At 36.3% G+C, this 27,439-nt stretch overlaps 3 protein-coding genes and 1 non-coding gene across 7 annotated transcripts in view; 3 read left to right on the forward strand and 1 right to left on the reverse strand.

The window, feature by feature from the left end:
• The window catches only part of EMB3131 (Pentatricopeptide repeat (PPR-like) superfamily protein), an 83,701-nt gene that overhangs the window by 5,079 nt on the left and 51,183 nt on the right, over positions 1-27,439 (reverse strand). Inside the window, exon 3 of one of the 2 annotated variants that reach the window (XR_016029512.1) lies at positions 10,248-10,402. The exons of the other annotated variant lie outside the window; for it this stretch is intronic. The gene's annotated coding sequence lies outside the window, so the exon portion shown is untranslated. The remainder of the gene's footprint in view (positions 1-10,247; positions 10,403-27,439) is intronic. 2 annotated transcript variants of the gene reach the window in all.
• On the forward strand, positions 1,658-2,981 carry LOC105951737 (basic leucine zipper 19). 2 transcript variants are annotated; one of them, XR_016029514.1, is made up of 2 exons: positions 1,658-1,798; positions 2,085-2,981. It is a non-coding gene; the product is annotated as a basic leucine zipper 19 (transcript). The 2 variants fall into 2 exon arrangements; XR_016029513.1 differs by having other exon boundaries at positions 1,660-1,798; positions 2,247-2,981.
• On the forward strand, positions 11,614-15,802 carry LOC105951721 (Zinc finger (CCCH-type) family protein / RNA recognition motif (RRM)-containing protein). Its single transcript, XM_088812985.1, has 9 exons — positions 11,614-13,178; positions 13,366-13,503; positions 13,621-13,806; positions 13,906-13,991; positions 14,083-14,331; positions 14,449-14,560; positions 14,648-14,827; positions 14,969-15,050; positions 15,272-15,802. The coding sequence occupies exons 1-8, from the start codon at positions 12,304-12,306 to the stop codon at positions 15,000-15,002; spliced, it is 1,860 nt and encodes a 619-aa protein (XP_088669111.1). The 5' UTR covers positions 11,614-12,303; the 3' UTR covers positions 15,003-15,050; positions 15,272-15,802.
• LOC105951809 (calcium-transporting ATPase 4, plasma membrane-type) lies at positions 21,774-27,388 on the forward strand. Of its 2 annotated transcripts, none has more exons than XM_012975264.2 (7): positions 21,774-22,201; positions 23,600-23,654; positions 23,741-25,665; positions 25,742-25,900; positions 25,991-26,162; positions 26,254-26,552; positions 26,802-27,388. In XM_012975264.2, the coding sequence occupies exons 1-7, from the start codon at positions 22,028-22,030 to the stop codon at positions 27,111-27,113; spliced, it is 3,096 nt and encodes a 1,031-aa protein (XP_012830718.2). In that variant the 5' UTR covers positions 21,774-22,027; the 3' UTR covers positions 27,114-27,388. The 2 variants fall into 2 exon arrangements, with proteins under 2 accessions (XP_012830718.2, XP_088668755.1); XM_088812629.1 differs by lacking the exon at positions 21,774-22,201 and adding an exon at positions 22,678-22,748.

The following is a 27,439-nucleotide window of genomic DNA, read 5'->3' on the forward strand; positions in this document are numbered from 1 at the left end:
TTGTAATGGACTTGAATTTACTCAAAAAAAAAAATATAATAGAGTCTTACGTGCAAACTCTTCTAAGTCATCTTGAGAGCTAATTCTTAAGTAAGATATCAAACAAGAGCTTAATTAGCGGATCACTATTCTGAAATTGAAATGTTAAATGTCGTTTCAATTTTATTAATATCGTTCTAACTATTAATGTGAGTTTGACAATTTTCTAGTTTGATTTTGGCAAAATTCAAAACTCGAAAACTGTAGTCCTTTATTTTTGTTTTCTAGTCCGACTTGATTCATTTTTGTTTTCTAGTCCGACTTGAATCAGTTAAATTGGATATTAGATATCAGGTGCATAAATGCGTGCATAAATGCATGAACGAATTACGCTCCGAATTTTACATAACTCAAAACATTAAAAATTGAAGGCAGTATTTACTGATTCATGCATATCTTTCTAACCCGGTTTTACCAAGTTCGGCTAAAAAAATGGTCAAAATCGAGTTGAAGTCCAAACGACGTGATTTTAATTGGAACGACATTTATTACATCCCATTCCGAAATTGTCCACTTAGAAAAAAAATGAAATTCGATATGCGTAATACCTATATGCAAAATTGCAAGTGTACGATATTGTTCTTTATAAAATAATGGATTCAAAAACCAACCGACTCCAAATTTACTAAGTTTTGTAATTATACTATCCTAAATATTATGTCGAATATTATGTAAACGATCGAATTGAGTTGATGGTTGACTTTATACTAATTAGACGAGTGGGTAAACCCAAGAGCAAAACACACTATTTTTTTTTAAATAATAATTAACATAAACGAATTTAAGAAAAGATCATCAAATATTAAATATAAAACTCCAACATATATTAATTAGTTCCGAGAATGAAGAATGAGTGTAAACAACCGATCATACATATCAAACGACGAAATTTGATTAATTTAAATTATGCCAAAAATGTACCTTTTATTTAAATAATACTCAACTATATATATAAAATATATTTTTGAAACTGTTATATCATTTATGGTCTCATGTCATTTTTATTTTGTAAAATAATAAATAATCGGGTTCCCATATTAAGGGGCTATCAAAACTCAAATATCGTTTAAATAGTTTTTATTTGTATGGACAAATTACAACCATTCCCTGATGTATGGTCAAACTACGAAAAAATTCCTCATGTTTGGGTAACTACAACCGCCCCCTTCAACTATAAATCTTCTTAAACGTTCACCCCTACGGCGGCAAATTTAGTAGAATCCTCTAGATTACATGGAATATTCTCAATTTTGTACCCGTTTTACCCCATTTGAGCTCCACATATTGAAACAAGATGTGTTTCTTGACTTGTAAATATCAGATTGTGGTGCATCAGAAACTGCATTTTTTGCACATAAACGAGTACAAACTAGAGAAAATTCCACGGAATCTAGAAGATTATGTTGAATTCGACACCATAAGGGTGGAAGTGTAAAAAGATTCATAGTTGAGGGGGCTAGTTGTAATTATCCAAATATGATGGGGGGTTTTCGTAATACTTCAGAGGTGGTTGTAAATTGTAATTTACCCTATTTTTATTTATTTATTTTTAATTTTTTGATGTATGGAAATGCTCGTAAATCTGAGTGGGATGTCGACATATGTATGAAATAAAACAGATAAAACATTAAAGAAACCCCAACAAATAGGGCTTTCTTGATTCTTTTTTCAAAACTTATAAACACACACACACACATAATACAGATGAATATTAAGTTGATTTCTTTGGCTGTTTGTCGGAAAATCTAATCAAGATCAGGTAATAAAACACACACACACACACACACACACACACACACACAACTAGAGCTAGATTACACACTTCAAAATTCTGATTACACAGTAGATTAATCTATAGATAAATAGATGCTTTATTTTTGTTCTTAATTTCACGGAATTGCCCCCACTTTAATTCTTATTCCCTTGCCCACTTCGAAATATTACACCGTGAGTGTGTGTAATTTTTGCTACTTTTTTTTTTTAATTAAATTTATAATTAGGGCATATATGCATAATGGATTTGGCATATTTTCTGCTGTTTGTAGGCAATTATTTAACATGGGTTTGGTGGGATTGTGTGGAATTTGTGCCAAAATTAGCTTTTAAGTTGGCAAGAATGTGATCATAAGTCAAGAATAGCTTTTTTTTTTGCTGCTGTTATATTTCAAGACTGCTTTTTTAATTTGTTTTCTTGATGGAGATGAAAGAAAATATGGATGATGGGGAGATTGATCTTTCAAACCTTCCGAATCCCGATTCTTCTAGAAACATCCGGGCATCCTTTTCGGAGGATTCTTCGTTTCTCGATAATTTGTCGAGAATTAATGCACAAGTATGTACACACACCCATATATGCAATCCGCCGGGGCCCGATGCTCCGCACACGCACACGTGTCACCACACCCACACAAATTTTATCCCGTCTTCGGACGATATCGCCCTTCACGAAAAACGGACCCCCGTCTCGAAACCTAGTAGTAGACCTTTGGGTAATCGAGAAGCCGTTCGAAAGTATCGGGAGAAGAAGAAAGCGCAGGAGGCTTACTTGGAGGAGGAAGTTAGGAAATTAAGAGATGCGAACAAGTTGTTAGTGGCGAAATTGCAGAGGGGCCCGGTTCTTGAAACGGAGGTTTTGAGGCTTAGGAGACTTTTAGTGGAGATAAGAGGAAAAATCGACGGTGAATTGGGCGACTTCCCATTTGGGAAAAAGTGTCGTTCGGGAAAATCGACAATGAATTAGGTGTTGATTGCGAAGCTAATACTTTACGAAATGTATCGGAAAGGAAAAGTTGTTCGTGCCGTCTAGTTCGCATAAAGAGGGCAAATAAATGTAAAGGCAAGTTTGTACTATCTCATGACGCTTAATAATCTTTTTGTATATTATGTAGTGTGGTTACAAAATTTATGTTTGATGTTTGGTTATAAATTTTTTGTACAACAAATGTTTGGATCGATGTTCTTGTCGAACACTTTCTATGCTGAGCTCGTCGCACTCGCAATGTGGACCCCTTCTTACATTAGAATGTGTAATGGTTTGTTATATATAAAACGTCCCAAATCGCCGATTTTGTTTTACGAAAATAGGACACGTTTAAGACCTATTTCACTTTTAGAATAACGCGCCAGTGCTACCTCCTCGTCTTAATATTGCGCCATGCGTCAAGTGAGTTGAGGTCATAACTCACTTGACCCGTGGCGCAAACGCACAGTACTAAGACGCAAAGTTAGCACTGACGCGTGATTCTAAAAGTGAAATAAGTCCAGTACAGAGAGTAGTTTTACAGGCCCGTTGGTACATGCTATTACAGTCATTATACAAAATATTAGTCAAAAAGGTCGGGCATATTTCAAAAGTAAGCGTAGCGTCGTTGTTCATAGTCGTTCCAAGTTTTGCCAAATAGTCAGCAGCACCATTTGTCTCTCTGTACCCAAACTCCACTTCGACAGCATCAAATTCAGTCAATCTCCTCCGCAACTCCTGCAGAAGTGAGTGGAGATCCCTGTGCAGCTGGTCCTTCCTGCTAAGAGTCGAGATTAAAAACATGGAATCAGTTTGGACACGGAGTTTTTTAATATCCAGGCTTCTGGCGAGGTTAATGCCTTCCACTAGCGCCCAACATTCAGCTTTATTATTAGAAACAATGCCTATATTCTTAGAAAAAGCATTAATAAATATGCCATTACTATCTCTGATAATACCCCCGATTCCGGCAGAACCGGGATTATGTTTGGATGCTCCATCAATATTAAGTTTAAACCACTCCCTTGGAGGGGGTTTCCAAGAAAGGGGGGTTTGGATAGGAACCGAAATATTGCGGGGTGGTTGGGATATCATCTGTTTGGCTAGAGTCCACAGATGTAAGGGTTTAAACTCTTTTTGTTGAAATCTTAATATAATAGTTATCCTTCTGTTCAAAAAAAATGAAGTGTGAACTATACCCGCTAAATATCAAAATTGAATTATCAAATGTTCATTTCATAGTTGAGATAATATTTTAAATTACATATAAAATTTATTTACTCTCAAAATTGTATTATTAAATGTTTATTTGATATTTGAGAAAATATTTTAAGTTACATTTAAAATTTATCAACTCCAACCATAATTATGCCACATGTCAATTTGTGAATGGTTAGTTAGGTGGCTATTTTTTAGGTAACAAACATAAAGTTTTTTTTAGATCCAAAGAGGTGAAATACCATTATACAAACTCATTTTAATAACCTTTTTGTAGAACAAAATTTTTAAATTTTAGGAGTCAAATGGTAATTGCTTTTAAGAATACAGTATACATAGAATTGAAAATTTTGTCCGTTTTTGTTTTGCGAATACCGTTTGATTTTTATTTTTTATTATTTAAAATGATTTTTTTTTTATTTTTAGAATCGTATATTTTGTTTTGGAGAAAACAAATAATTTTTTTATGGGCCGACCAATCCCTTAAATAATTGGGAATTATCTGGTTAATGGGCCTTCAATTTGAGCCTTTGAAGTTACTTTCGGCCCATATTTTTAATTTATATATGATTACGGATTTATTGGTAGACGAAAAAAGATTAAATTATATTTATCTATTATTTGCATTAAGATTTTCAGATAGCAAAAAAAAAAAAAAAAAAAAAAAAAAAAAAAAAAAAAAAACAACATATCGTATAGTTTCATTTATATTTATTGAGATGCAACCATCAGAAATTGTTTTAGAAATTACCCAAGTAACAAGATATTCAGAAATTATATAGAATATTACTATTTTGGTCGTCAATTAATTAATTTATATTTTCACTACTTTTTGAATATTTAAAAATAAGACTATATATAGTTTGTTTATCCTATGCTGTGTAAAATTGTATTATCTGTCTATTTAAATAAATACTCCAGCAAGCCAAGTAAATATTTCAAATTTTGAAGGAAAAAAAATCAGAGATATTACAATATTGTAATCTCCTTAAGGCCTACTTTGGTTGGGGAGTTCAGACATGATAAACTAAGACTTTGTTTGATGTTTGGCATCCTTAATAATTTGACGGATCGACCCGTAAATATTTATGTTATTGTGGCTTAATATGATTGAGTTTTATTGCATTATTTAATTTTATTCTGGCTAATCTTAAAAACCAAACGAGACATTAATAATTAATTCAGCATATTTTCAAATGAAGGAATCTATTAAATTATCTACTCATGTTAATTTATCAAATAGGAGAGATGAATAATAGAACTCAAAATGCACTATATAATTGGCACGTGAATATAAGATATTTGGCAAAGATATTTTTCCATATATAAAAAAATATTATATTTTTTGAGGGACCATATAGCAATAAAATATAGACAAAGTTAAAACATTATGGTATTTGACCCGACAAAAATATACCCATATGAGATTTTACGAGGCAAAAAAAATCAAAAAAGCTAACCCACGGGCCTGTCAAGCACGTGCACTACACGTGCACGATTTCTCATGCGAAAAAAAGAAAAACAAAAACAAAAAAAAAACAAAAAGAAAAGATATTGTAAAGTCCACACACTCCAATGTGGAAAATGGGTGAAAAGTCAAGAAAGCCCTTAAAGAAAATACAAAAAAAAACAAAAAGGCCCTCTACAAATTTTCTTGATAAATTTCCACATCTTAATTAATTTGATACTCACCCACTTGTGACTACTTTTCATCTCCAATCATATCATAATTCATAATTTAAATGGAAAATAAATAAATAAAGTACTTTCAATTGAGCTGTAAATTATCAATTTTTGGGGGTGGATTCTTGCCCCTACCCCACTTTGGAGAGTAAAGTGTTACTTTTATTGTGTTCTTTATATATTATTTATAATTTTTGATTGGACATATGCTACATTTTTTTTCAATAAAGGAGGATTGTTAAATGGTCTTTATATTTTTAAAGTTAATATAGGAGTGAAGTCAAATTTTCAAATTCTATTTTATTTTCCTTTTTCAATTAAAATTAAAAGGTTAGGTAAATTACAATCGTCCCCTAAGATAACGTTCATTTACAAAAAAAATCCCTAGTTGTTTTATAATTACATTTATTCCCCTGCAATTTATAGGTTTCTTACATTAACACTCTTTTATAAGAGATTGGATGTAAGAAACTTACAAACCTCAGGGGAATGAATTTAATTTTTAAAAATGAGGGTTTTTTTTGTAAATAGACTTTAATCAAGGAGGTTGTTGTAATTTACTCTTTATACATTTATCTTTGATGGAGAAAACATTCATGATATAGGACTAAGAATGATTTTAGTCTTTATAGTACTTAAATATAGGTCTCACTAGTCATAGGAATATGTTTATGGGGAAAAAAGAAATTTTATTTTTAATGCCAAAAATTAAAGTTTGGTCCCTCGTGCCCAAGTTTGTATCTTTTACTTTATTTTTTTAATTAACTTTTTGTACCTTTTGCTTTTGGCATTTCACAATCACTACCTTAACAATTGTGTAGAGTCCCTATACATGACCAAATAACAGGTCAAATCCAGATTTGGGCTTCAATCATAATCATGTTAGATCCGGTTAAGCTAACCATGGTTAGCTCCAAAAGGTTGGGTAAAATATCATTTCAAAAAATAAATAAAAATTTACAAGGAATAATGAGACATTAGTATAATGGGCTAGTGTCACGTGGGTTTCTTTGCTCAAGAATTTTTCATCTTCGTGCGGCCTGATTTGTACACAAAACAATCAATTTTATTCTCGTTTTTCTTCCAACAAACTCGAAATTTTTTTGATCATACATGTAAATGCAACAATCAACGAGTATGCAATGGAAAACAGACACACACCAGCACGTTTACAGGCGATGCTTAACCTTTTATACTATTTTCCATAAATATACAAAGGAAGACCAAAGTACACTTGGATAACTATTACAAGTTACAAGCGGCAGTTTCCACACATTCGATGCGCAGCTGCTCCGCAACTGCCCTCTAAAGCCGTCCAAGAGTTAATTGATGGGCGTCTGCCCAGTCAGGCCGTACGTGTGCACGCACCAAACGGCCGAGACAACCCAACCTTTTGCTAGACAACTCGCTAGTCTTGCCCGCACATGCTACCAGCCTTGCCCTCATCGGTCTGCCAAGACTGCGAGACTCGCCCATGCCATCCTTGCCTACAATCTTGTCCTGAGCTGGCAAGACTCACTCTTGACAGACCTAAGTACTGCCCATCCCTTGCTTGTGTCGGTTATCAAGCCACGCTCGTGCCCAACTATCAAGAACCATTCCTTCCTTTCTTGAACAAACAATTTCAATGTATGACCAACACCTGGCCACTTATTGATGATGTGTGGATGTCTTGTACCAACATTCACTTGGCACCATTTCCCGACCACAACTTGACCGAATTCTAGTTATAGCCGATGTCACGGACTAAAGGTCTAACAACTAGCTATTAGAGGATTTTATTCAAAATATTTTAGCTAATAAAAGAAAGGGAAAATCCTCTTTCAAAAGTATTATTAGTAATAATAATCACAACAACAATAAACATTTTTTTATAAGAAAAATATATTCAACAATCATTTATTGTGTTGTGGCCCTTGTTGTGGGGGCATTATAGGAAGACAATGACAAGAGAGAGAACAATATCACCACCCACCCTACCCCACCCCAATTCAAATCAAGATCACTTTATTTATTTTTTTCTATTTTATTTTTTTTGAAGTACTACATGCTACTAAAACATACCAACTCTCTTTGTCTCTCCACTTTTATGTGGTTTTGGAGATTATACTAATCATCATAATCATTATCATTAATCATAATAATAATGGCAATTATTAAACTAGTACGAATTAATAGTAGCCCATATGCAATTGAATTTAATAATTTAATATCTGAGAAGAGTGATTGTAAAGGCATATACTATAAGAAGTAGACAATCATGTCGAGTGATCACCTCCAATTATTCTTGCCACTAATTATTATTATTATTAATATTATATATATATATATATAATCCAAATTAATAAATATTTTATATTAGTATTTTTATATATTTTAATTAAAGGAGCCTCCAAAAATCTCAACCATACTACTAAGTTACACTGGCCAAAATATTATAAATTCAACACAAAATAAAACTAGTCATAATTTTTCCACATTAAACTTAACCATCTTGCTTGATTTGTTATTTGATAAATTGAATAGGTGGAAAATAAATTTATTTTGAACAAAAGATATATAACATAGTTCATATTATGTTTTTGCAACGAGTCCCTCGATCCTTAAGACCGGCCCTGAAATAAATTACTAGAAATAACTATATAAGATGCAATTTCATGAATTAAATTAAGATAAACATGCACATAAGGTCTTAAATACAAAATACAATAAAACCTCGATAAATTAATAACATCAATTAAATAATAATTTCTTCTGGTCTCGATTCGGTAAAAACACTTCAATAATTAGTTCAATAATATTTTGTTAAATTAATAGAATTTCACTAGTTTCGATGGCATTAATTTATAAAAATTTAACTGCATAAATAATTATTGCTTAATTTGCAGCATAGGGAGGGGGCAAAAAATAGTTGATTGAAATGGGTGTTGACAAAACCCCTACAAACAAACAATTATTGGATCCTCATAATCTCATCAATCCGACCCACACCATGTTATTGTCATTGTCAAATGTGTTGTAAATAAGTTAAATTGTGTTGAATTGTTTTATTTATTTTTATTTACTTTTGTTTGAGTTTTATGTTAAATTTATATATTATAGTTTGTGTATTTGACTGTTATGCTTGTAGTGTTGACAAAATAAGACAGTTTAATTATAACTATCGATATGCATGATTGGACTGCCACAGTGAACCCCACTGTATTTTATATATAAAGCCTGTAACTAGAAGCCCAATATAGAAGCTCACTTATGAGACTATTAATTTAATGATGCAAAATTATTAAATTATTTTTTTTATTATTTTAGGGTATTTTTGATATTCAAAAAATATTTATCAAACATTTTAAAAGAGCTTATAAGTTCCTTAAACATCTCACAAGCTATTTAAGCTCAGCCATACACTTACGCTAGATTTGAGAACATCAAGCACAACTACATTGAATCTTGGCCCGTTAACGAAATACGAGCACGAGTCCTCGTATATTTTCACGCTCGCCCCCCACTAGGGGTGTAAGCGAGCCAAGCTCCCTACAACTATACAAGGCTCGAGCTCGACGAGTCTATTTTTTCAGCTCGAGTTCGAGCTCATTGTGTTTCTAAGGAGCTCGAGCTCGCGCTCGAGCTCGGCACAACCAAATTTTCGTTCAATTAGAAAAGTAATATTATTCTTTTTTATTTATTATTAATAATATCTATTATTATATATTATTAATATGTATTAAAAAATATAAAAAAAAAAAGATAGCTCTGACGAACAACTGAAATGAAGCTCGAGCTTGACTCGTCGAAAAGCTCGGGCTCGTGAGCTCGAGCTGAAGTACGAGTTTTTTTCGAGCAAGCTCCGGAAGCTCGGGAGCCGGCTTGACTCATTTACACCCCTACCCCCACTCAAAAAAAATGTCAAAATATCATCAATTTCAAATTTCGTTTATGTCTGGGTGTGGGCTTTCAATTTATAGGGTTCGGGTATGAATATCAATATCGATCCTAACTTGATTTGTTGACAAAATGCAACATATTCGAAAATTATCCGACCCAGTCGATTTCAGGTCATAAACCGAATAACCCGATCCGAGTGCCGCTTCACCCCTATTTTAGAATGCACCCCCAAAATGGAGTGGATTAAAAAAATTAAATAAAATAGGCAAGCTTTGTGTCAGAGAGGTTAGTGCAAAGAGAGAAAGAAGTTTGTGCACTATTATAATTAGAGTAATATATATAATTATATATATCGAGAGAGAGAGACACACAGATCTGGATCCACTAAAAAGAACCCAACTCTCCACGCACCACTCTCATTTTCTTTTTTTTCTTTTTTTTTTCCTTTTTAATTTACTATAATATAATCCCCCACAAGACTTTCAAAAGTGTTGTATATGTTTTGGCCAAATTACGGTCACACCCTGAGTTACGGTCAAATTACAAAATTCCTCATATGTTAGGGTAATTACAGACACCCCTTTCAACTATGTATTATGTTACGAAAATACCCCTCAGGAGGTAAATTTAGAGATGTTAAATCGGTAAAATCGAACCGAATTTTCGGTACGCCAACATTTCATACCGTTTACCGAACTTAATATACGATTTGGTTTGGTAAATAATTGAATTACATAAATTTTATGTAAAATTATTTAAAAGAAGGGGAGGCTGTAATTACCCAAACAAGATGGATCTTTTCATAATTTATCCATACCTTAGGGGTGGCCGTAATTTGCCCTATATGTTAATATGTTATTAATATGTATATGTATGTATAAAGAGAGAAACATGTTGGTACTTGGTAATAGTAAAGTTCTTGATTTAAATGTAATAAGTCCTGACAAACGTCCCAACCCAAGGACAGCCATTTGTTGCCTAACTTATTGAGTTTCCCTTTTTGCAATATTTCTACTTTTTTGAAATTTAAATTTGAATTTCTCAATTTTGTTATTCTATATTACTACATCATATGATTTTCCATACAACACAACGTGTAATAAACTCTAATGCTTACATGCACAAGCCCCGATTGCCCGTAATCTAAACAATTAGGTTCAAGTTGACCTATTTGAATGAAACAAGTTCCAGGTGGTTAAGTTTCAAATTGGCCAGGAGACAAATAATCAGGTCTAATTTGGTCAAAGTTACGAAGTTTGACCAATGAGAATTAAAGTTTTATAACAATTAAAAAACCTCCATAATTTAATGTACACAATTCATTATTCTCAAGTAGCATATCGAAATTTTTGATATAAAGTTGACTTGAGTGTCGAACGATTTTTTGTAACTGCAAGATGAGATGTACAACTATGCCACATCAACATATATATCGGTAAACATATTCACATTTATATGTTTTATTGTGTACTGACGTCTCTATGATTTATGGAGGTGTTCAAACAAGCACACCACCACGCTCGTTTATCTACCAAGCTAAGGTCACACAACGATATCCCATTTGTCGCGTTGAGCGTGATCCACAAAGCCTGAGTTAAGGCTTAGTCGTCGATTATACTGGAGGGAAACTGTTTACATGTGAATGAAGTTGTCCGATCCAGGTGAAGAACCATCGATATTTTAGTGTATTTGTGGAAGATCCTCGTAATTTGGCATATTTCTTTTGTTAAGCAACACATCAATTGTCTTAATCATGTATTAACTAGTATTAATTATTAATTATTTTTTCAAACTTTTTTTTTTCCCCAAAATACTTCAAATCTTGATCAAAATCAAATGGAAGTGGACCATATAAAATCTTATGATTAAAAAGCTAGGAAATATACATTAGTTAATAATAGCCTTCTTTTGAAAATTTTATGATCAAGAAAGCTACCACCAACTATACATCATCAAATTAAAAAATAAAATAAATAAATAAATAAATAATGTAAATAATTTAAATTCAGAGTGAAATAAGTGGGGATCAAGATGAGAGTTAGTGGAACACTGTCAGAATATATATTTATATATAAATCTCACTCAGACAGCTTTCATCAACTTCACACTCCCACTTTTTCCAGTTTCTTTTTTTTTTTTTTTAAATTTTTTTTATTTCAATTAAAAAAATAATCAAAAAATTTAAAGTTATATATACAGTGTTGAATCCGCTAGTTGCAGAGCAATTGAATTTTAATGGTCCCTTGCGCCATATATTAAATCTCTGGTGCTGTTACTGTCAAAAATTACTGCTGCTAAAATAATCGTTGCAGTGCTGGCAGATTTATGCATAATTGAAATAAGCTCCTGCTTTCGCTTTTCCATTTTCTTAATAATAATAATCAAGAACTAGAGAGAGAAAGTGAGGAGAGAGAAAGAGAGAGTGTGTGTTGACAAATTTTTGAAATGGGCTCTGTTTTTTTTAGTATCTCTTTTTCTTCACTTGTTTTGGAAGATGTAAGATGAAAGATTCAGAGTTCTTTCATAGTTAAAATTGATCAAAACTACTACTTTTATTACACCTTTTAGTAGGTGTTTTGTGTGTGTGTGTAAAACATAGAAAGAAAAAAGATTAGTTTTTTTAATTTTGTTTCCTTTAAAGAAAAATTCCCTTTTGCTATTTTTCCCCATTTTTGCTGCTTTAGTGAACTAGGTGTGTGTGTGTGTGTGTGAGAGAGAGAGAGAGAGAGAATCTTGGTGCCATGGATGCATACGAAGCAACAAAGATTGTTTACCAGAGGATCCAAACTCTGGATCCACAAAGCGCTTCCAAAATTATGGGAGTTCTTCTAATTCAAGACCACGGCGAGAAAGAAATGATCCGTTTGGCTTTCGGCCCTGAATCTCTCGTCCACGCTGTCATTCTCAAAGCCAAGAAGGAGCTGGGTTTGGCTTCCCCAAACATGCCCTTAACCCCCTCCTCTACCCCGCCCTCTCCTTCGCCGCTCTTCTGCAACAACAACTCTTCCCGCCTGTTCGGCGGCGGCGGCGGCGGCGGAGTAAATCTCCCTTCTCCGCTCAGTGTCAACCAGTCTTCGTCTTCTTCCTGGACGAACTCGAGCAGCTTCTCTGATTTTCCAAACACGGATGAGTTAATCAGTCCCGGCGGGTACAACAACCACAATGGCGGCGGCTCGCCGTCGACGATGAACTCCGCCGCCGCGCCTTTCTACGGGAACGGAGAGGTTGACTTAATCGACGAGCTCCACCTTCAAGATCAGCTCTCTTTCCTCAACGACGGCCTGCAAAAAAGCTCCGATTTTTTCTACCCCGCCGCCGACGGCGGCGGCGGCGGCGGCCTGCACCACCACCGCAGGAGCTGCTCAGTGAGCGATGTCTGCATGGGCTCCGACGATCTTTTGAACGGTGGGTTCGGGTGGAAGCCCTGCTTGTTCTACGCTAGAGGGTACTGCAAGAACGGCTCCGGCTGCCGATTCGTCCACGGTGACGGCGGCGCTGCGGCGGTGGGATCTCCGAGTAAGTTCGATATGATGGGTTCGACTACTAACTTCCCTTACTCCAACAAATGCATGAATTTTCTTCTGCAACAACAGCAACTATCACCTGATAGCCCTAGGTATATATATATATATATATATATATATATATATATATATATATATATATATATATATATATATATATATATATATATATATATATATGAATAAATTCTTGAATTTTATTTCAATTTATTATTATTTTTAATTATTTTTTTTTAAATGCAACTAATTTGTTATTAAAAATGTGTTTATTATTTATAGAGCTTTGATGATGAGTGATGCAATGCATAAATTCAGTCGAATCGGGTTAAACGGTGTGAACCCGGGTTCTAGGCAGATTTACTTGACATTCCCTGCTGATAGTACATTCAAGGAAGAAGATGTTTCCAACTATTTTAGGTGCATTTTTTAATTTTATTTTTTTCCGTAAAAAATCGAATTCAACTTCAAGATTCTTGAATTTTCTTGATTAACTAATTTACGATTTTTTTCGTTTCATTTCGTTAATTGTAATAGTAACTACGGCCCGGTTCAAGATGTTCGAATCCCGTATCAGCAAAAGAGGATGTTCGGTTTCGTCACGTTCGATTATCCGGACACCGTGAAACTAATTCTCGCAAAGGGCAATCCGCATTTCGTTTGCGACGCTCGTGTACTCGTCAAACCCTACAAAGAAAAGGGCAAAATCCCAGATAAACATCGGTTTTTTTTTTTTCTTAACTAATCTTCTCTTTTTTTTTTGGTTTTAAAAATATTCTTGAATAATTCGGTAATTAATCAACGGTTGAGATTAACTCGCAGGCGACAACAAATGGAACGAGGCGAATTCAATGGCTGCGGTAGCCCTACCGGACTAGAATCAAGAGACCCTTTTGATCTTCCACTTGGTAATATATTTAATTAATTTTTGTATATATATATTATTATTATTAGTATTAGTATTATTACATGGATTATTGAGAAAATTTTACGGCATAGGTGCAAGAATGTTCTACAACACTCAAGATATATTATGGAGGAGAAAATTGGAAGAGCAAGCGGATCTTCAACAAGCAATTGAAATTCAAAATCGGAGACTCATCGGACTTCAACTTCTTGATGTGAAGAGAAATAATCACCACCGTACACTTTCCACCGATGCTATTGTTTCTTCTCCGATTTATTCTCCAACTTTTTACAATCAAAATGTGGCTATATCTAGCAATCTCAGCAGCCCGGAAACCAAGGGTTTGTCCCGTAACTTTTTATTAATTTAGTATTTTTTTTGGTTCAATTTCGATTTTTTTAGGTATGTTCAAGAAAATTGTAATTTAGGAAAAAAAATGTTCATGTACGTTATTGCAGAAAATGGGCTAGTCGGAAATTCGTTGGAGAAAGACGAAGATTTTTTTGTGAAGGATGAGAGTAACAACAATGGCAAGGATAGCCCTAAAAAAGAGGACGATTTACACGAAAGGTATAACGATTTTTTTTTTATATTTTATATTTTATTGTAAATAAAAAATAAATTAGTTGAAGTTTTTGGTATTTATTCAAAATGTAGCTTGGAGCACAACCTCCCCGATAGTCCCTTTGCTTCTCCCAAGGCCGCCTTTTCTAACGACACCTTCGGGGCGGAGAAGGGCAATAGTGTCATTTCATCACAATCGGCTAACAACAATAATTTGATCACCGGCTTAGATAATATTGCTCCTTTCAAGTCGTGCTACTTTCAAGTGCCTAGGTATATAATATATTCTTATCGATCATCAATTTCAATTATTATTGTTATTTAATTTTTGATAGCACGCAATTATTATCGTAACCAAAAATGCATACATGACTAATTAATACGATATATATATATTATAAATTATATATATAGGTTTGCTTCCGGTCACGAGACCATCGGAATTTAGGGTTTAAGAACCTTGTCGGCCTTTCGTACCACCTTTAATTAGTGAAAGGTAAATTTCACCAACTTAAATTCAAATTTATTCCTATATATATATTTTTTGAAAAAAAAAAAATTCAAATTTATTGAATTTTATTACCTATATATATATATATATATATATATATATATATATATATATATATATTTTTTTTTTTTTTTTTTTTTTTATATTGGTACTTGCTTCTATAATTGAAGTTGGTGGTTACTCATTGTGCATGTCAATTTTATTAGGCCGGAGATTGATATATACACGTACAGAACCACCGCCGGACCCACCGCCACCACCACCACCACCGGGGCCACAACCACCACTAGCACCACCACCTGTATTAGTAACCAATACTATATATACTACTTAATTACTACCATACAAGATGCATACATAAAAAAAAATGGCGGTAAAAAAATGAGATTTTTACTCTCTCTAATATAATTATTGTATTGTAATTTTCACTTTTAGTGACACCTTTGACACCTGTAGTTGAAATTTACTGTGACACAGGTAAAAAAGGCAGAGTATAGTCAATAGTAAAAAGTCAAAAAAAGTCAAAATGTCAAAAGTCAAAACGTCGTCGTGGGGCTGTAATTTTCTTTTTTATTACCATGCCCTTTTGATGGCTTTGGAGTTTTATTAAGAGTAATTTATTAGGTACAAAAGTAAAAAAAGGCAGTTCTTTTTGCCAGGGCATTATTGTAATTTTATGTACTAATAATACAAAGTAAATTAGTAGAAATGAAATGAAAAATATGGAATTACACATTTGTCCTCTCTCTCTATCTCTTTCTCTCTCATTTGACGAAGTAGAAGATTATTAAATTTTTTTTGTTTTAAATAACAAGTATTTAGATATTTCAAAGTATATCTTTTTAAATATAAAAAATAAATGAAGTGTTTATATATAAGACTTTGAATTTAAGGATAATAATCAAGAAAAAAAGATTCAAATGATTTTATTTGGTTTTGTGATGCAATCGGTGAAATAATCGGAGTGATCTGGAACCATTGCTCATAATAATAACACACACATCATGTGTATGTGTGTTCAGTGAATGTATGATCAAATTACGAAAATATCCTTTCATGTTTGAATAATTGCAACTATCCCTTAACTTTGAATCTTCGTACACGTCCACCCTTATGGTATCAAATTCAACATAATATTCTACATTACGTGGAATGTTCTCTAATGTGTACTCGTTTTGTGCAAACATACAACTTTTGATGCACCACAATCTAATATATATAAGCCAAAAAACACATCTTATGATCATTTTGCTTCAAAATGTGGAGCTCGAATAGGATAAAATGGATACAAAATTGAGAATATTCCATATAATCTAGAAGATTCCACTAAATTTGACACCACAAGAGTGGACGTGTAAGATGATTTATAGTTGATGGGTGGTTGTAACTACCCAAACATTAGGAGTACTTTCATAATTTGACCATACCTCATGGGTGATTGTAATTTACCCTAATTTGAATCAACAATTACAATTCTTGAAAACTAATAATATTTTTTAAACAATTATTATTCCTCCCCAAAATGATAGCTAATATATAATATATTAAATAAATGTGGGTGATTGGTACTATTTGGTGTTGCTATCTAAGCGTTAATTATGGACTGACAAAATGGTTATAATATAGATTTTATTTTGTATATAATTTTTGTCACTTAGCTCCAGCATCTTTTATGATAAAATAATAATAAAATAAATAAATAAATGAATAATAAAAAATAATAAAGTGAGGTGGGCCCTGTCCTTTTTCCTGCCTGCGGTGGAAGGAGAAAAGAAGTGTCACAACAAAAGCACACCATCACATGGGGGGCTGACGATGCATGTGGGCCCCACTTATTTTATCTACTGTTTTGATTGGGCTTTGTGGGGTCCATGGCACCAACACCCATGTGATTGAGTCCCTTTTTTTTACTAATTTTTTTATTACAGTGCTTCAAATATCTTCCAAACGAAAGTACATACGTACATATGTTTTTAGGATATTTCATTTTGATTTTAACATAGGCTAAATAATAAAAAATACCCGCACCTATCCGTAATAATTAAAATCTCCCTGATTAATTTTTAATCGAGTTTTTTATCAAAAAATGTGTACAATCTATTCATTGGAATAAAGAAAAACGTGTAAAATCACACTTATTCATTGGAATAAAGAAAAACGTGTAAAATCACACTGGGGTTGTGATATGCCTAATTGGGCCAACCCAATGGACTTACAATTTATTTACCTACTGGGCCACGAGCCCAATATTGAAGACTAATATCACCGAGGCCCAATCACCTTCAAATAAGGTTTAGGCTCAACGATCTCATCTATGGTATAAATAACGATATAATTCATTTGCTAAAGGTACGCCCTATTATCCAAATAATACTAGGGGTCATATTCTCCCAACTATTTCCATTATCCGCACATCTGACTTGAGCGTCGGAGGGGTTTCCGCCGGATCAACCCCCGGCCTAGTTCACGTGTTCTATGATCGCAGGTATCTCAAGGTCATCAAGCTCGTGAGCCAGTGATCCACTCTGCTCTTCCAGCTCATCATATCTCAACTATTTGAGGTGATCTATTTTTAGCATCATCATTTTGGCGCCGTCTGTGGGAAGGCAGACATAATCACGTAGCGTGCACGATGGCCTTGAGACATTTGCTCAGGGGGAGTGTGACACTGCTAACAACCTCCCACCTCGTGGAGGCTCTGGCTTGCCACATCCTCCTCCTCGTGCTCGGGATCCACCACGAGACCTTCCTCGGATGTCCCACCAGATCCTCAACAGGATTCACTTCTTCCCGCCCCTCGATCGGTTCAGACAACCGACGAGGCCCTTCAATGCTAGCATGGGTTATAGACTCCCTGGGGGCTTACCTCTGCCCCCAAAATATTTCGTTCGCCAAGGGTTATCGACTCCCTAGGGGTTTACCGTTCCCCATAAACTTTTCGCTCGCCAAGGGTTATCGACTCCCTGGGGGTTTACAATGCCCCCAAAATATTTCGTTCACCAAGGGTACGTGATCGCCACATCATAAGTTGGGGGTTATCCCACCCCAAGGTGAGGCATCTCACCCCAAGGGTACGTGATCGCCTCATTCTAAGTTGAGGGTTATCCCAACCCAAGGTTAGGCATCTCATCCCAAGGGTACGTGATCGCTTCAACCTAAGTTGGGGGTTATCCCACCCAAGGTTAGGCATCTCATCCCAAGGGTACGTGATCGTCTCATCCTAAGTTGGGGTTATCCCACGCTAAGGTTGGGCATCTCATCTCAATGGTTGAACTCCACCCTTGCTTTTCAACCTTAAGCGGGTTCACATCCCACATCTCCATCCGGATTTACATCACTCTCGGATCCCTCTGATTCTTCACTATCACTCCTAAAATTTACAAATTGGGATCTAAAACGTCTCCTACTAGCACCAACACATCTATAATATTGGTAATTCCATTATTCAATGCCAAATTATGATCCGGAGAAGAAACAAGTTGACGCTCCGCGAAAACGGGCGAAAAAGGACCAATAACGCGCCTCACGCGCGAATCAGTCCTACCCTACCCCACCCCAGCCCCCCACCCCCCCACCCACCCACCCGCGCGTCGCGCGGGGTACCCCGCCCCCCGCCCACCCGCCCCACCCTACCTCTCTCTCTCTCTCTCTCACCTCACCACCCCACATGACCCCACCCCACCTACCCCCTCTTTCTCTTCCCTATCCCTCTCTTTCTCTCTCCTCCCTACCCCTACCCTACCCTACCCTACCCCTCCCTCATCTCTCTCTCTCTCTCTTCTCTCACCCAACACACCCCCCACGTGACCACTCACATTCTCTCTCCATCAATCACATCGCGCGGCCCACTCTCCTCTCTTCCATCAATTAAAGGCGCGGTCCACCCCACTTTCCTCCATCCGTGCGAATCCTACCGTGTTATACCAAATCGCGCGAATTTTTCAATGCGCTTCACCAAATTGATCGAGCTATTCAATGCGCCTCACCAAATCGCGCGCGCTCCCACCTAAATGGGCACAAATTTTGCTACTCTCCACCAAATTGCGCGTAGATTTCACCTCGCTTGACCAAATCGCGCGAGAATTTCAACGCGCTCCACCAAATCGCGCTCGCTATCAAACGGATAAATAAAAACATTTATTTCTCCACGCCATGCCAACGATTAACGCAACACTACAACACCGATCTACTCTCGACACGATCCGGTACCCTTTTCGACTTGGCTCCCACATCGTCTCGAGAGTGGGGGGCTTGCGAGACAACTCCCGCGAGGAGCCAACTCGCTCGGAACTACTCCCACGAGGAGACAACTCGCTCGGTCATACAACTAGCAGCGAGACAACTCCCACGAGAAGACAACTCGCTCGGTACTACCAACCCGCAGCGAGACAACTCCCATGAGGAGCCAACTAGCTCGGTCCTACAACCCGTTGCGAGGCAACTCCCACGAGGAGCCAACTCCCTCGGCACTACAACCCGCATCGAGACAACTCCCACGAGGAGCCAACTCGCTCGGCACTACAAATCCAACCTTAGAAACACTTAGAGATATTACGAGAATCTATATAGCCTGGCCAGCTTGATTACTCAAATTTCTCTACTTGTTTTCGACGGGTCGTTTATTAAAACGTGGCCACGGTCCAAACATATGTACGACCCACGAGGTCTAACAAGGGGCACGATCCCCATATAAAAAAAAATCTTGAGAGCCTGATCCACTCATCAAGTACATCACGCACAAGGCTATATGTAAACACATATAAGCAACGCGTCAAACCATTGACAACGTCAATAAATAAACAACTCCCACGAGGAGATAACAACGCCGACGACTCAAGTAATTTACATCGCGACATTTTGGTCGCGCTACGCGCCAACGCGCCTTCACTCCCCTCCAACACACGCTCCAACGCGTTTTCGCACACCATCAGGCCTTACGCCAACGAGCGACTACTACAATTTTTACTCTCGACACGATCTGTCACCCATTTCGACATGGCCCCCACATCGACTCGAGAGTGGGGGCTTAATGATATGCCTAATTGGGCCAACCCAATGGACTTACAATTTATTTACCTACTGGGCCACGAGCCCAATATTGAAGACTAATATCACCGAGGCCCAATCACCTTCAAATAAGGTTTAGGCTCAACGATCTCATCTATGGTATAAATAACGATATAATTCATTTGCTAAAGGTACGCCCTATTATCCAAATAATACTAGGGGTCATATTCTCCCAACTATTTCCATTATCCGCACATCTGACTTGAGCGTCGGAGGGGTTTCCGCCGGATCAACCCCCGGCCTAGTTCACGTGTTCTATGATCGCAGGTATCTCAAGGTCATCAAGCTCGTGAGCCAGTGATCCACTCTGCTCTTCCAGCTCATCATATCTCAACTATTTGAGGTGATCTATTTTTAGCATCATCAGGTTGGTTTAAGACGAAAAAAAATCTCACGGATTTTTGGTAATTACGAATAGGTGGGAGTGTTTTTCGTTATTTTGTCTAAGTTCAGGGGGTTTTCGTAATTTACCCTAAAATAAAATATTCAACCGATTCTATTTTGACGATTTAAAAAATCAAGTTTATACACTATACCTATTACAAAGAGTGCAATAAATGTCGCGATATACCGCTATATTTGCGGGTTTACGATACTAAAATCGGAATTGAAACTGAAATTGAAACCGCAATCAGAACCGAAATTGAAACCGCAACCGGAAACGAAATCGAAACAGCAACCAAACCGAAACTGCAACCGAAATAGAAACGAAAACTGAAACCGAAACCGAAATCAAAACCGAAATCGAACTCGAAATCGAAACCGAACCGGAACCGAAACTAAAACTGAAGCCGGAAACCGAAATCGGAAACCAAAACCGAAACCAGAACCGTAATCGAAAAACGAAACCCGAATCTAAAACCGAAATTGAAATCGAAACCGAACCATTAAAATTTGGATCTATAATTGCTCCACTTTGAATCTAAGTAAGTTCACTTGGGTTCATAATGGATCCACTTAACCTCATTTTTCGACATGTTCTTATGATCGGTTTTTTCGTTTTCATTTTTAATCGTTGTAACCAACTAGTATTTCCCGTGCAATTTGGAAAATAAGAATATGGTTGGATAAAACAATCGAACAAGAACATTAAATAGTTGATATATAATACAATATAATCCAAAATCTGAAAAATTAGTATACATTCCATTTGATTCAAGTATCGAATTAAACAAAGAAATAAAAAAATAAAATATAAAATACAAAAAATTGTAACATAAAAATTAAGATACTTGATCATCTGACCTAAACATTTATCGCGTACAATGCACTCGAATACTTAAGATAAAATATAGCTGCTTATGTTTTGTAACGCGTGCCTGCATAAACATCGATAACTAATCTAATAGCTTGTGAACAACCAATCCATTTTTCATTGCTCGTATGCAGTCAGTAACACACATTGTGAAAATAAAAATCGCCTGGCCGGAAATGCAAAAAACAAATACAAATTACGTTAAAAAAAAAAATACGTTATTCGAGTTGACATGAAGATTAGTATAAAGAGCAAATAAACATAACCAAGTGCTGGCAAGCGAGTACCTTTTTTTTGGTAATAAAAGGATTAAAATACATTTTCCAATATTAATTTAAATAAAATATTACACTATTATAAATGTTAATTAATTGTTTTTAATTTTAATATATATATATAAATATAGGTATATTACAAATATGGCGCCGTATAGCCGTAGAGGTGTGGCTGCAAAGCTAGCTTACTATTTCTTCCCGCCTATTCCGATGGAAGCACTAAATTAAACACCACCCGCTTCAGCAATGGAGTACATTTTCTCCAATTATGAAAAAATTAAAATTAAATATTTCTTCCTCGTTTTTTCACTCTATACTCAGCTGATCTTGCTGCCAGAATCAAGTTTTCCAGTTCTGATGCAGTTATGGAGGATTATTTGAAGAATAATTTCGAGTTGGAGGCCAAAAGGCCGTCCGAAGAAGCACAGAATCGATGGCGATCAGCGGTCTGGCTTGTCAAAAACCCTCGCCGCCGCTTCCGAATGGTCGCCGATCTGGCCAAGCGCGCCGAGATCGACAAGAAACGCCGCAGAATGCAGGTTTCCCTTTTTCTCTCTCTCTCTCTCTCTCTCTCTCTCTCTCTCTCTCTCTCTCTCTCTCTCTCTCTCTCTCTCTCTCTCTCTCTCTCTCTCTCTCTCTCTCTCTCTCTCTCTCTCTCTCTCTCTCTCTCTCTCTCTCTCTCTCTCTCTCTCTCTGTGGATCTGCGAATCAGCTGACGATTTGATTAATTTGTTCTGTTTGCGGCATTTGATCGAACGGTTTGAGTGCGATTTTTGCTGGTATAAACATTTGTTCGGATTTATCTCGATCGAGTTTCTAGGGTTTGGTATTTGGTATTCTGTGATGTCAATTTAGTAGACTAGTAAGGAAGAACTAATTCAGGGGAATTTCTTGGATTTTGCACTGAGGTTTAATTTCTTCATACTTTTCAGCCATTCACACAGTAACACACGTTTGCTTGTCATGTTGGGAAACATATATTGTCAATAAAAGAGAAACCTAATTCAATTTTTAGCTACAAGGACAAAGTCTGCCTGCAATTTATGTCAACTATTCAGACAGAAAAATTGTGTTTCCATGATGCAGGTTAGTGATGTATTTTTTTTTTCGGGGTCGATTTTTCGCGTCTTTCTTTCTGGTGTCGCGTATTGCTTCTCTGCATGCAACAGAGGATTGCTAGTATTACTTGGTGATAGACATGATTGCTCTTGCATGAACTACGGGCGAGAATCGAAACAATGGACTACCTTAGTTATTGATTCCTGTTAAGAAAATCCTCTAAAGCGTTGTTGTCTTGGTTGCACAAATTTGAAAACTACGCTGGGATCTGATATATTTATTTCTTGTTTATTAGAAAATTATTTGTTGTGATGAGAGAACTCAGCATCTTTCTGTAAATTGCATCACAAAGTCACTGAGTTGACCAAATAGACCAATATTTTGACATCATGTATGTTGATTTATATGTTGAACGAAACTTTAGAGGTAAATTCGACATGTTTTCCGTGGCTTGCGCCTCTGAGTTCAGGTATCTGCAGCGTCTAATTCGTGTTTTTTTAACACTGGTAAATGATAATGGAAACTGAGCCTCTACCAATTGTTGATTCTGGCTATATAACACAATAATCTGTGTAATTTTTCATGCAAATTGTTGGCAATAGCGTGAAATACATCTACTTAAGTTCCTAATACAGTTGAATGGTCTTGAACATAAGTTTTTGTACACAACGTCAGATGCTGAAACTCGTAATATGTGCTGCAAGCATTATTAGTTTTTGAGATTTAGATAGTTTTCATTCTCAGCAAACTTTTGCTCTTTGAAAGAATTTCTAGAAAAGTAGAGTTCGTGTAAAAAAATTATTTTTGTTTCCATGATTTGCTTACAGATTAAATTCTATGTTAATCTTATTTATTTATTTCTTTATTTATTTTTGCAGGAGAAGATTCGAGTAGCTTTGTACGTGCAAAAAGCTGCATTATACTTCATCGACGGTAACAATTAAGCACAATTATGTGCAAGAGTTGTTTTCCATTTGCATCTCCATTTCATTCTCGTTCACATTTCTTTGGTATTACAGCTGCCGAGCGAACAGAAAAGCACAAAGTTCCGGACGAGGTCAAGCAAGCTGGCTTCTACATTAGCCCCGACGAACTCGCTTTAATAGTCGGCACACACGACGTAAAGCAGCTCGAATATCACGCAGGACCGGAGGGAATAGCAAAAAAACTATCAGTCTCACTAAAAAATGGGCTGTCCTCAACCGAAATTCCGACAAGGCAGAATATATTCGGCATGAACAAATTCGTCGAAAAACCTCCTAGACCCTTCTGGATGTTTGTGTGGGACGCCATGCAAGACCTAACTCTGATAATGCTAATGGTATGTGCTGTAATTTCTATAGGAGTTGGAATTGCAACCGAAGGTTGGCCAAAGGGTATGTATGATGGGATTGGAATAATTCTCTCCATATTATTGGTGGTGCTTGTGACTGCAATCAGTGACTATAAACAGTCATTGCAATTCAGGGACTTGGATAAGGAGAAGAAGAATATATCAGTTCATGTTACGAGAAATGGGAGTAGAAAGAAAGTCTCGATTTACGAGTTGGTGGTGGGGGATATTGTGAATTTATCTATAGGCGACCAAGTTCCGGCGGACGGGCTTTATATATCGGGCTACAGTTTATCGATCGATGAATCAAGTTTATCTGGCGAGAGTGAACCTGCCAATGTGGCGAAAGAAAGGCCCTTTCTCTTGTCGGGGACCAAAGTGCAAGATGGTTCTGGAAAAATGCTTGTGACATCTGTGGGTATGAGGACTGAGTGGGGGAGATTGATGGTCACTCTGAGTGAGCGCGAAGAAGACGAGACTCCATTGCAGGTGAAGCTAAATGGAGTGGCGACAATTATTGGAAAAATCGGTTTGGTTTTTGCTGTGTTGACTTTCTTGGTGCTCACGGCTCGGTTTTTGGTGGTGAAGGGTATTAATGGTCAGATAAGAAATTGGGCGATTAATGATGCGCTGAAGCTTTTGAATTTCTTTGCTATTGCAGTTACTATTCTTGTGGTTGCTGTGCCTGAAGGGCTTCCTTTAGCAGTGACACTGAGTCTTGCATTTGCGATGAAGAAACTGATGAAGGATAGGGCACTCGTTAGGCACCTCTCTGCCTGCGAGACTATGGGGTCCGCCACATGTATTTGCACAGACAAAACGGGGACTTTGACCACAAACCACATGGTGGTGACCAAGATTTGGATTTGCGGAGAGCAGAAAAAAGTGGAAAATTACAAGCCTGAGAATGTTTCTGAGAAAGTGAAAAAGACACTCATGTATTCGCTATTTCTAAATACGGGTGCTGAAGTGGTAAAAGGTAAAGACGGGAAGACAGAGGTACTAGGTTCGCCTACAGAGACAGCTTTATTGGAATTCGGGTTATTGTTTGAAAGGGATTTCGATGCGGAGAGAGACGAGTTGAAGATAATAAAAATCGAGCCTTTTAATTCTGTGAAGAAAAAGATGTCTGTGCTTGTGGCTCTTCAAGGTGGCGGTGTTAGAGCGTTTGTTAAAGGCGCCTCTGAAATTATTCTGGGCATGTGTGACAAAATGGTGGGGAGAAATGGGGAATCGGCTTCTATATCGGAAGAACAGAGGAAGAATATTACGAACGCCATTAATGATTTTGCGAACGAAGCTTTAAGAACACTTTGTCTTGCTTATAAGGATGTGGAGAAAGCATCCAATGAATCTATTCCTGATAACAACTACACGCTCATTGCAGTTGTGGGAATTAAGGATCCGGTGAGGCCAGGTGTTAAAGAAGCCGTTCAGACATGTTTAGATGCTGGGATTGTTGTAAGAATGGTAACTGGAGACAACATTAATACTGCTAAAGCCATAGCTAGAGAATGTGGGATCTTGACTGGTGATGGTATAGCCATTGAAGGGTCTGAAATTCGCGATAGAAGTCCGGAAGAAATGGCGGAAATAATACCCAAACTCCAGGTTTTTAATATAGGAATGAATTCGTAAAATCAATGAAACGAAGAAGGTCAATAGCGTAATATCTTTGTTTTTGCAGGTTATGGCAAGATCACTGCCTTTGGACAAACACAAACTGGTGACTATGTTAAGGAAAGAGTTCAACGAAGTGGTGGCTGTGACTGGTGACGGGACTAACGATGCTCCAGCTTTGCACGAGGCAGATATTGGTCTAGCCATGGGTATAGCAGGAACTGAGGTATATATATACAACATACATAATATACGTTTTCTAACACATATAAATATAAAAAAATATTATATTTGTATTTTTTCTTCTTTGAAATAGGTTGCGAAAGAAAGTGCTGATGTGGTGATAATGGACGACAATTTCACGACCATATTGAACGTTGCGAAATGGGGTCGTGCGGTTTACATCAATATTCAAAAATTTGTCCAATTCCAGCTGACCGTAAACATTGTCGCACTCATGACAAACTTTATTTCTGCATGTATTTCAGGTGACTAACTAAAACAATCAATCGTGTGATAGAATTGTTTTTCATTTATTGTCTGAAGATATTGCTGAACAGTCATTTCATTTCATTACAGGCTCGGCACCACTAACTGCTGTGCAGTTGCTTTGGGTGAACATGATAATGGACACACTCGGTGCATTAGCTATTGCCACAGAGCCGCCACACGATGGCTTGATGAAGAGACCACCTGTTGGGAGAAACGTTAATATCATTACGAAGATTATGTGGCGAAATATTATTGGCCAGAGTATCTATCAGTTGATTGTGCTTGGTGTACTCACTTTCGATGGGAAGCAGCTCTTGAAACTCAACGGTCCGAATTCGGACGCTACCCTTAGAACCATGATATTCAACACCTTCGTTTTCTGCCAGGTAAACAACCTTAGAAAACTTATATTTCGTATATTATATCCTTATCAATATAAGTGAAAATATGAATTTTATAATATAGTTTTAATTGCTAATTTTAATCAATAAAGTTACTGAAGAATATATAATTGATTTACTAAAAATCGCACGAATCACGCTCAGATGCACTAGTGCAACAAAACGATCATCCTAGAGATGTAAGGCCGCAAACGGCAAAACATAATAAATAAATTATGGTTGATGAAATGTCAGGTTTTCAACGAAATCAACAGCCGAGATATGGAGAGGATAAACATTTTCCGAGGCATATTCAGCAGCTGGATATTCGTTATGGTTATGGTCTCTACAGTGACTTTCCAAACAGTGATGGTACAATTTTTGGGCAAATTTGCCGATACTGTGCCGTTGAGTCGAGATTTGTGGCTGGTTAGTATATTGATTGGATCTGTAAGTTTGATTGTTGGAACTGTTCTCAAATTCATCCCAGTTTCTACCAAGAGCTCTCGAGTTTTCGAGCATCACGATGGATATGAGCCTTTGCCTACAGGGCCTGATCTTGCTTGAAGAATTTCAGATTTATTTGCAGAGCCAGAAATTAGATGTACAAGGTGAAGTTCAGATTTTGCATATGCTCAATAGAAAAAAAAAGGTTTTTTTTATAGTTATATAGGTTTATATTCAATTTATATGGCTTATTTATTTATTTTTTTTGTATATTTTTTTATTGAGGGGTTAGAATGATGGGACAGAGGAATGGTGGGGATTATATTCTATTTTTCCACTGTACAAATAATTGAAATTTGCTCTTCTTTGATTAATTGAATATAAGCTTCAAATAATTTTTTTTTTTGTAGATATTGTGTGTGTGTGTGTGTGTGTGTGTGAAATTT

Source organism: Erythranthe guttata, chromosome 14 (genome assembly GCF_056151865.1).
Source record: "Erythranthe guttata isolate IM_541 chromosome 14, IM_541, whole genome shotgun sequence".
Taxonomy (NCBI): domain Eukaryota; kingdom Viridiplantae; phylum Streptophyta; class Magnoliopsida; order Lamiales; family Phrymaceae; genus Erythranthe; species Erythranthe guttata.

Bases quoted from the DNA above. Each gene is read 5' to 3' on its own strand.
- LOC105951721 (XM_088812985.1), top strand. From the start codon at position 12,304: ATGGATGCATACGAAGCAACAAAGATTGTTTACCAGAGGATCCAAACT. The intron at 13,504-13,620 runs GTGCATTTTTTA...TAATTGTAATAG, and splicing joins GATGTTTCCAACTATTTTAG to TAACTACGGCCCGGTTCAAG. The intron at 14,332-14,448 runs GTTTGTCCCGTA...ACGTTATTGCAG, and splicing joins CAGCAGCCCGGAAACCAAGG to AAAATGGGCTAGTCGGAAAT.
- LOC105951809 (XM_012975264.2), top strand. From the start codon at position 22,028: ATGGAGGATTATTTGAAGAATAATTTCGAGTTGGAGGCCAAAAGGCCG. The intron at 23,655-23,740 runs GTAACAATTAAG...TTGGTATTACAG, and splicing joins TGCATTATACTTCATCGACG to CTGCCGAGCGAACAGAAAAG. The intron at 26,553-26,801 runs GTAAACAACCTT...ATGAAATGTCAG, and splicing joins ACACCTTCGTTTTCTGCCAG to GTTTTCAACGAAATCAACAG.